Source organism: Medicago truncatula, chromosome 4 (assembly GCF_003473485.1).
Source record: "Medicago truncatula cultivar Jemalong A17 chromosome 4, MtrunA17r5.0-ANR, whole genome shotgun sequence".
Taxonomy (NCBI): domain Eukaryota; kingdom Viridiplantae; phylum Streptophyta; class Magnoliopsida; order Fabales; family Fabaceae; genus Medicago; species Medicago truncatula.
The window spans coordinates 26,811,000-26,821,618 of record NC_053045.1 but is presented as its reverse complement, the minus strand read 5'-3'; the positions used below and the strand labels follow the sequence as shown (position 1 = coordinate 26,821,618).

At 33.3% G+C, this 10,619-nt stretch overlaps 1 protein-coding gene across 1 annotated transcript; it reads right to left on the bottom strand.

Annotated features, from left to right (window-relative positions):
- Window positions 1-4,313: 4,313 nt before the first annotated feature.
- LOC11445985 (5'-3' exoribonuclease 3) lies at window positions 4,314-10,413 on the bottom strand. The gene is made up of 22 exons (XM_039832729.1): window positions 10,234-10,413; window positions 10,045-10,150; window positions 9,315-9,391; window positions 9,041-9,232; window positions 8,788-8,907; window positions 8,627-8,698; window positions 8,233-8,286; window positions 7,978-8,148; window positions 7,814-7,891; window positions 7,542-7,691; window positions 7,331-7,453; window positions 7,137-7,232; window positions 6,879-6,974; window positions 6,687-6,757; window positions 6,267-6,395; window positions 6,092-6,168; window positions 5,971-6,011; window positions 5,760-5,834; window positions 5,557-5,672; window positions 5,357-5,431; window positions 5,181-5,273; window positions 4,314-4,677 (listed from the first exon to the last, which is right to left on the bottom strand). The coding sequence occupies exons 1-22, from the start codon at window positions 10,399-10,401 to the stop codon at window positions 4,314-4,316; spliced, it is 2,544 nt and encodes an 847-aa protein (XP_039688663.1). The 5' UTR covers window positions 10,402-10,413.
- Window positions 10,414-10,619: the final 206 nt, after the last annotated feature.

Below are 10,619 nucleotides of genomic sequence, written 5' to 3'. Positions count from 1 at the left end.
ACACAAAATTTTGGCACAGAGAGGTTACTTTGAAGTACCTCATTTAGGCCATTGGTTCGTTTTAGTCCGTTTTGTCAATTTTATTTGTATTTCGCTTTACGTTTGGTCAAATTACCAATTTTATTTTTATTTTTATTGTTTTTATTATTTTTGCATTTTTGGTCCTCGAAGAGGTCCAAAATTGCATTTCAGTCCAGTTTCTTTTCCAATTTTCATTTCAGTCCTTTTTGTCAATTGCAGTTTAGTCCTCAAGTTCTTATTTTTGCAGAAAAGTCCAAAGTTCATTTTTTAAGTCCAAAGCCGTGCCTCTTTCATACAAGTTCAGATGCCACATGTCAGTTTCCTATTGGTTCCAATGCACACATGTCAGCTATAAAAGCATTAAGTCAGATTTCAGAAGCAATGATTACACGCCAACTCATAAACACAATTCTAACTTTCTCTCTCAGCAGTTAGATCAAAAACAGAAAATTTCTCAGAATTTCTCAAGAACACCAAGAACAAAAACCCTAACCGTTTTCCAGAAACCCTAATTTTCATCAGAATCAACATTTTTTGGATCAATTCTCAGAGATTCTGTGGAATCTTCATCACTGAATTGACCGTTTCTCTGCAATTCCAAACGCGAGCTCGCATTGAAGCAAGCTCAAGCGCTGATCACAGAGGAAGAAGAAGAGCGAAAGAAGCAAAGTTCTAAACCAGCGAAGAAGATGAAGAAACGGAATCAGTGAGAAGAAGAAGAATCACTGATTTATTTTCAGTTTCAAAACCGGAAATCAACAAGCAAAAGCCAAATCCAAGCGTTTCCGAAGAAACTCAACAGAATCTCCATAAAAACTCAGGTAAAACTCAGAACCTCTTTTCAACAAATAAAATCATAGTTTAAACCTGTAAAAATCACGCAAGCAACAGATCCAAAATTTCCAGAACTCAAAGACAAAAACCGTAACCGTAAACACAAAACCTAGATCCATAAGGATCTAAGTTTTGAAAGCGAGAACAAACATCAAAGAAGTGCTAAACAACGAAACGATGTAGATCTTCAAGGATCTAAACGTTTTATTTCAAAAAAGATCAAAATCAATTTCAAAGCCGTACGACAAATTTCCAGATCTACATCGTTTCAAACTGAATTTGAAAAAATAACTGCTGGATTCGTGTTTAGGGTTAAAGGACGAATCAAAATATGCAAAAATCTTTAAGTTCTGGAATTTTTAGGCCACCGGAAGTTCGTAGTCTCGCCGGAGAAGATGAAGTTTCCGGCGGACCTTCAAGGTCTCCGCCGTCACTTCATCCTCACCGGCGGTGAAGGTTAGAGAGAGGTGAGAGAAGAGAGAAGAGTTAGAGAGAGAAAGGATTTTGCAAAATGAAAAAACCGGTGCTCTCTTGTTTATATAAGCCAGCGAACCGGACCGGTTCAATCCGGTCCATTCCCCTTTGATTCCTGGCCGTTTGATCTAGGGTTTTAGGATCCTGGATCAATCGTGTGGCTCCTGTGCATCCAGACCTTGTAGTTTTGGGCTTTGGGTTGGGCTTAGGTTTCTTTTCACGTTTTTGTTTATTTTCTGCTATTTGCACTGTTTTTCTTTGCTATTTGAACCAATGTTTTGATTAAAAATTTTGATGAATTTCCTAGAAAATCCATGCTTACTTCTTGATACTTTCTTGATGTTTTATGGTATTTTTGCATATTGGAATTGGCAAAATTCTTGTATGATTAATCCATGACATTTTAATTCTTTCTTGGATTATTTCTTATGATTGTTTTTTTGTCAATTTTATCATTGATTTGTGAATATGTGATAAAGGCCATTTGATATGTTAATGTGAGGTGCTCATGCCTACAATCCTATGTTGATTTTGCTGTTTTAGATTGATTCATGAAACCTTGATTGTATGAACAATGTATGCATATTCTAGAAAATAATAAAATGCTAATTCTATCTCAAAATTGGTATGAAATTAAGCTTGCTTGTTTCTAATGATCCTATGATTATAGCTTGAGATAAAAGAAACTATTTCAAACTTGCTATAGCATGATAATTAGAAGCTACAAATGCCTTAGGTTTCATATCAAAATTTTAGGTTTTATTTCCATTTTATTACTATCTTTGTGGCATTTTATGCGTTTTTGCCTCTTGCTACTCTTTATGCTTTATTTCACTAACAAGTTTATTTCCATGTTTCATGCATCTCATTTAGCTTTCCCTCCACTTTCTTTAGCTTAGCATTTATTTTTTGCAAGTTTTAATTCATTTAGTGGGGTAATTTGTTATCATTGGTTTGTAGCTTGGCAAAGGGGCCATAGAATGTATTTAGGCAATTTTTGTAATATGGACTACGGACACTATGACGCACCGACACGCACACACTCACCCTAGATGTATGCTTAGGATTGTATGCATAGATGCATGGCTAGGATTGCATGATTAGACGAACGTTTAGTTTTGAACACTTAGAGAAAATCCAATTTTTTCCAAAATATGCAAATAACCTCACTTGAAAATATTTTTGCAAAAATAAAATAGGAGTCAAAACTCCTTATTTCCCTTTTATTTTCTTAAGTAAAACTTTTAATGAACCTTAACCATATTTAGACTTCATTTAGCAAAATGACTAATTCCACCTCACATTTTCCAAATCTTATGCCCTTGAGGCCTCTCATCCCTATTCTTCCAAAATTCCTCTTTTCAAATTTAAAATCAACCAACAAAAACAAAAAACCATTTTTGAGCAAGAACTACGCCGGTTTTGATCCCGTAAAACGGTACGTAGGCAAGGGACTTTAACCCCTCCAAGCCGAAATAAAAATCAAATTCTACTTCTTCTCACCCCCCATTCTTAACTAATCACACTTTTCTTTTATACAAATAAGCAATAAAACTAAAGCGTAGAAATCAACTTAGGAGAGCGGTTCTTATGGAATACCATAATCGCTCCGGGTGCCTAACACCTTCCCGTAGCGAAAACGACCCCCGAATCTGGAACTTTTTAAGGGTTTTTCTCCTTTTACCCTTCCCAAGAAAAAAGAGAGATATCAACGGTCGAAAGGTTCAAGTCCAATTAATGGCTTGGCACCCCAAAACCATGATAACAAACTCACTCTATAAATATCTCTCAATATTGTACTCTATGGTTATCTTTTTCAATCTAATTCTTTTGTTTCTACCTCTAATGCCTACTTCTCCTATGAACTTCATCTTCATCTCTTTGATCCTATATTTTCTCATAGTTATTTTGTGGGGCCAGTCTACATAAATGTTTGTTAACAAGTTTATGTGGGACCAAATATAAATAAAATATTAATATGTGAGGTAAAATTGTGGGACTAAAAATGAGTTTTTAAAGTTACACCATTGGAGGAAAAAATAAGTGAGTTATTTCAAGATGATGTGGCTTTAACAGGATCTACAAAATAACTTTGAGTGAGCTCACCATTGGAGGTACTTTTAGAAGTCATGAAGTTCAATTCATCTATACATTTTTTATAAAACAAATGTCATAATTACGATGATTTTAATCTTATTTTTTTGATGCAATTCCTTAGTTTTGTTTTGATACAAGATGATTTTAAGCTAATAAGATCGGAGTAGTAATAATGAATCTAGTTTTAGAGTTGAATTTTCGTTACTTTGTTTAACTCTACTAACTTCAATGGTTCGAATTGTCATGTGTGCATATTGCTGTACGTGTTTGTTCTGATCCTCTGGACACGCAATCCAGTGTTTTGAAAGCAAGTATGTTCTTCTTAAAACTGTTCGACTCGACGACCCAGATTTATTAATGTAATAAACACACAGTTTTTTTTATCTCGGTCGCTAATATGATATGATATCGTATGGTTTGAATTTAAATGTGTCTTGTTAGTTAAAATAATCTTGAACGTAAATTTTCGATCAAACGGCTAACATTGACTATATAATTTTATTGTAACTACAAGAAATCTAATTCAATTATAATAATGGTTAATCATAGACCATTGTATTACTCAAAACAACAAAATAGTCTATCGAGATCTTTCAATACACAATTAAGATTTGAAGCAGCAGGATTAGGGAAATCCACTAATTGTGGTTTAATCAAAATACAAACTTAACACTAATTTAGTGTATCCATATAACAGCTAGCACAAAACTAGTAAATGGTGCTAAGTTATACAACCCAATGCCAAAATGAAACCAAAATGATCATTTCAACCACCAAAAGCAATGATTTTCAGTAAAAACAATGAAACCAGCTGTTTTCACTTTTACCCTATCACTTAACAAAACAAAAAGGTATTAGTCTTCTGAGATATCTTTCTTTCTACCAAGTTACCAACGACTTCTATCCTTTGAATCACTCCATGCATACACATTGTTCGGATTCTGACTAGTCCTTCCTCGTCCTCTCCCAAAAGGCACATGCGAACGTTGGTGTTGATGATAAGATCCTCCATGATCATTAGGTTGTTTATGAAAAGGAGAAAACGACGACATCCTTTCGTTGATCGTCTCGTGATCAATCCTTTCTGATTTCCCTCTACCTGAACCCCATCCAACACCAGCTCCTTTGTGAATTGATTCGGGAGGTGCATTTCGTGAAAAGCTTCTTCCACCAAAACTAGTCGAGTTAGGGTGAAATTTTGAAACATTTCCTTCTTTGTTTGAATTCCTCCAATTGTCTTGATTATTTGCCCTGAATATTCAATTTGGTTAGTCCAAGATTTTTATAAAATTGAATCTTCTGTAGTTAGCTTTACGAAGCAACAAGCTGTTGACGGTAAAATTATGTGTCTAACGTAATACAGTCTGCAGTCGGCTGCCCCATAAAACCGACTGTAAACTGTCTATTTTGGATTATTACATAACAATCCACAGAGTAAATGGGAAAGATAGTGAATTAATAAGCCGTACCTCCCAAAACAACTATATTGCTGACTTTGATCATGCCAAAGTACCGTCTCATTTATGTCATTTTCAAAGATAGTCTGCAAAACAAATGGAATTGTCTTCAGGAAGTATCGAGAGTGTTACGATAATGACCAAGACCACAAGAGACCAAGATAGCATATCGCAACCTAAACCCTCGTAGTATTAGGTAATATAAGTCACATTTCTTATAACCTTCCTTTTGTCCATCCTAATCGATTTTGTCGTTAGCTAACAAATTTTCTTGATCAGAAATTCGTTTATATTAACCAACAAAATTTTACCTTTTCGGGAAGGTTTACACCACATAGTAGATGCTGAACATGACTTGTACCACCAACAGGATGCTCGTATTTGACACAGCTGCAGCATAAAGCAATATCAAAATGTAATTAAAGCTAAATGCAAAGTAAATAACAAAATGAATATGATGTTTAATAGCATACAATACAATATCTTCATGTTTGTTGTTCTCAACACACTCGTGGCAAAGACTTATGATCCCTCCAATGCCGTCGCTGCTAAAAAATATGAGAAAACATATGACAAAACACGAAAAAACTAAACACTTCCTTATTTCTAACACAATATATATTCAGAAGCTGTACATATTGTTCGAAACCATCAATTTTCAAGAATGACAAACCTTATGCTTGTATCCAATTTGTTTAACTTCAGTGAGCAAATTTTTTCTGCTAACTTGGTAGTGCCACTAACCAACAACCTATCAACTTCAACTGAATTTCTTTTCGCTTCACTTTCCTACAAAACATAGTTGGAAATTTAAAGGGCATTCACAAAACACTCAAATTTCATGTTTAAAAAAATCGAGGGCTGAGTGATTCGTACAGATAATTCATTCTTCAGTTCTCTGGTTTCAGTTAAAAGTCTTTTTTCGTCCATATATGGAAGTTTGCATACACCCTAAATAAGAAATATCGTTAATTTCTGTCAGTATTTATATTTGCACCGCATTCATAATAGCTTGAGAAAATAGGAGTAATTAAATGTTTTAATACGTGTTTGTGTCGTGTGTGTCGGTGTCTGAGTGGGGGATTACCTGCCACATGAAGCGCTTTCCTTCTATATCAATTTCAAAATCTATAAAACAAAACAAAAACAGTATAAGAACAACAAAACAAGTTCAAAGGCTCGCATACTTGAAAAAATTAAAAGCTTACCCTGAGAATACAAGTCAAATATTTTCGACTGTTCATCCAGCATCAATTGTGCATAGGCTTTAGGAAGTGCATAAGCACTGCATAGAAGTAAAATCAAATAATATTTACCAAGGATAAAGAATGTTAATAGATGTGATGGAAGATAGCATAACATAATTATAATTAAGAAAATTACCTCTTTTGAGGGAGAACACTTAAAAGTTGATCAAAAGGTAAGAATGGAACACCTTTCTCAAAATTTACTCTCACTTGAGCCATGCCCTTTAAGTCGGAAACAAATGGACCATAGTGGTAGGGATAAAACCTGTATTTTGCGGTGATTATTTCTTATTTTCCACTCATAAAATGCATGACATGGAATATAACCAAGTTTGTTCCATAACTATAATTGCCAGTGTTTTAAAAACTGAACCAAAACGGACTGTTTCAAACGTGTTAAACTTTGAGCCGCCGTTTAATACGGTTTGTTATTTTCCCTGTTCAATCAAGGTTTCATTTCATCTAGGTTTGAACTTTTTATGGCAATTTGAACATGAACTAGGTCTCGCCTTTTTGATTTCCGATTGAATTTTTTCGAACATTGATATTGACTTACCATGTCCATGAAGCAACTCCTGAAAAGTAGTATTGAAGAACCCACAGCAATCCTTCAGTGTACTTCTGAACCTACAGTCAAATTGCAATCTCTAGTCAACATTATTGAATGATATTATTATGCAAAACACGAGGCTTCTATTTAAAATCATCATCGACATATCAACGTAGTAGCTGTGGGAAAAAAACTTACAATTTCTTTCCTTTTTAGCTCAATGTTGGTGGAGCCTTCCACAGAAAACTTCTCTTTATAATATCTCTCTTTAAAGCCAACATTTCCCAATTTAATCTAAAAAGAATGGTAACAACACTTGCTAATCAATCACATATTGAATTGAATTTTAACATAATCATGCTTCATAAGTTCATATCCATTTATCAGATAACAAAAACAAGAACAAGAAAAAAACTAAGATCAAATGTAAAAGGCCTTGAGGGAAAAAGTGAATACCTTGTCAGTCAAGAAATCTCCACTTTTAAACAAGTCCCCTTTATCTTTTATGCATTTCTTTAATTTCTCTTTCAAATCCTTTGTGTTTTTCAAAATCTAAAAATAAGGATCAATAAGATTATCGACAATTCAACATCATCAAACTCCAATACTACATTCTAGTGTGGAAAACATCAAAAAATATAAGTACTTACTTCTTCATCAGACTGTGGACAAACATTGTCGGAAGCTTCAGCCTTTTTAATTCGAAGAGCGCAATTTGAACTATTTTCATTGTCAAAATCCATGCAATCATGTGAATTAAGTTCTTCTTGCTTCTGGAACAACAAAAAGGGAATCGAATAAGTCAATGAATGCATAGTTAATGTATTTACATTTTTTCAAATAAAATATGCATGAACTTACCGAATTCTCATTATCACTAATAAGCCTCCTCAACTTCTTGTCTCTAATTGCAGTTCTTTTGCTGAAGATTTTTTCTTCATATGTACCAACCATAAGAACGAATTTTTCAACTCTTGATAGCTTCACATAAGCACCATGTTTCTCCCCTATCTGTTTTCATATCATGGTCACGTAAAAAAGTACTCAAAATAAAATTTATATCAAGTGAAAACACAGAGATTTAATATAGAAAAATAAACAAGGGATTTGAATGTAACATTATTTAGTGTTACCTTGTTTATGTCCACTAGATATCCACCAATCTTACTGAACTCTTTCTTGTAAACAGTCATAAGTAAATCAATTGCATCCTAATAAAATGGAACCAAACAATTAAACATAAGTGATCTATATATATTGAACTTATAAAACTAAAGGAAAAAATGTTACTAAATACCTCATGAATATACAAAGACGGCAAGTGAGGCAGAAAATCATTTCCAGAAAAGAAACAAATGAAGATAAAATCATCAACAATCCGCTCAAGATCAAAGACGAAGTTTTTGGGAGGATCTTCTATCTTCATTTCTATCTCAAGATATTCCCTCAACAACCAAATATGCAAGAGCTACAAGCAAGCAAATAGAATCAAAATCAGAATCATTATATCAACTTTAAAGTTATAGACTAAATAAAATCACTATAATTAAACCTTGAACCGCATTGGAGCATTTGGTGGCAGCTTCTCATAACGATCAGGTGGATCCTGCACATGCAAGGAATTAATTTTGAACCACATCAGCAAAATGTATTTCAAAATATGTAGAACCAACATTCTAGATTGAAAGTGTGTTCGACACATGTCAATGTCTGACACCAACACGTGTAATTACATTCAATTACTTCATTTTCTCAAATTATGAATTGTGTCCGATGTCAGTGTTTGCCTTAATGCTTAATAGGTATTTATTTATGAATTTATGCATCTCGATTCACAATCACGTTACTAAAGTCAAAAGGGTTTCATTGGATTAGATTTTTCATTTTCATGTTAAACTATAGAAGATCAAATCTATAGTCTATTGATAAATAATTAAATATGGTGCCAAAATAACCTCTCTTAGAATTGAAAAATGAGGTTCATGGCATGACAGTCCAAGCATTATAAGATCGGCATCCTGCACAACAAAATAAAAAGTTTTATCTCAAACATTTCAAATATCTGATGAAATTTGCAATGTCAACAAAAAAAACTAAGATTTGGTACCGATCCATATAGACAGTGAACCGTGTTTGGATCATAATCTGGAAGACCACGCTGTTTCCTTATGAATGACATAACTTTATGTTCACCTTCTCCAGGAACATTAGCATCAGATAAAATTACCTAAGTCAAAAAACATTAACCAAATTAATAAACAATGAAATACTACTACTAGCTTAATAATGTAGAAACAAGTCAATAATCAATTATTTATAATAATGTTAAAAAAGAGTGATTGATGGTGTTATTATCATACCATAATACCCTTCCATAAAGGATCAGAGGATATCTTTGAAGAAATGTAACTCTTAAGAGCGTTTGAAATTTGGTGCATGAAATCTGTCCCTGGTGTTATTATGTTAGAATCTGACACTTCACATTCTTGTTTAGGAAGAACTTGTTTGCCTTCCATTTCAAATTCCTTCCTTAGTCTCTCTTCCTCGACTTCCTATAAATACAATTAAGCCTTGATCATTCTACTGTTTTATAAATTCAATTTGTTATTTGTTTCAAATAGATGAAATACTTACGCGCATTTCATCGTCTTTGACATTTCTAAAACGTCGAGTCCGTTGCTGGTTCATTTTTGCTCGTGGAGCTACTCCGTCTGGTCGATATGAAAAACATACATAACATCCTTAGTTGAGTTATTTGATCAAACACAAGCAAATGTATAACATTAGGGGCCTGTTTGGATAAATGACTTAACTTGCAGCTTATATCATAAGCACTTATCATGATTAGTACTTGTATATCGGTCGTTTCTATAACAAAGGATAAAATAAACTTGTATTGTTTTCCATAGGATATAAGCTATTTTCTTAAATAATCTTGGAGAACTTGTGAAAATAAGTTGAAAATAGCTGAAAAACATGTCATAAGTTGCTTTCATAAGTTCTCGGAAAGAGTTTCTTAAATGTTTATGCCAGCACATAAATTCAAATAAGTTAATCCGAAAAGACCATATTACCAACACCAAACACACTACCACCAACACTAATACGCAGTTATTTAAAATTATTAAATGTAAGGTGTTTAATGTTGATCCGTGACACATGACCGATAACACACACTTTCAATCAGAGGTGTTCGTACTATATGATGGGTGTTGTTTTAACCAAATAAATTACTATATTAACATCACTAAAAAATATATTTTGACAACTTAAAGTTGTTCGACACCTTATAGAACTATTTTAGGGAACCACTTAGGTTGGCTAAAGTGTAAAACAAGTAAAAGGTGGTGTTAATATGTCTCACCAATAGCCATGTACAATAGCTTGCGTGGCTTAGCAATAGTAACAAGACGATCAATGTACTCAAACATATTTGCAAACACTTCCACAAATGTTGTTGGAGGAGTACCCTGAAAAATATATAAAACTAACTTCAGAAACTAAAATATAATAAAAAGAAGCATGAAAAGTAGTAAAAGAGAAAGTAACAAACATTGTTGTTATCATCATCATTAGGATGAAAACAAGGATGAATAATAGAATTCATGTCAAGATAAAGATTATCATATTCCACATTTGTAGTGTTTGTGTTAGGGTTAATGTCTTCAAACGCCTTTGGATATTTGTTGAGTAACCATCTATAAAACGATGGAACACCCATAATCACAACTTCTCAATATGTTTCTCTTTTGCTAGGGCTTGTATTTTTGTAGTGCTTGTAACAATTTCTCAATTTTAGTTTTGCAAATGAAACACACTCATAAATATTTATGTTTTGGTTTTACCGAAGTAGTTGTTGAAAAAAACAGAAACATAACCAAACATGATTGACATGATAAGGGGGAGGGAGTGGGGTGAGAAAATGAAGAGACTGAATAA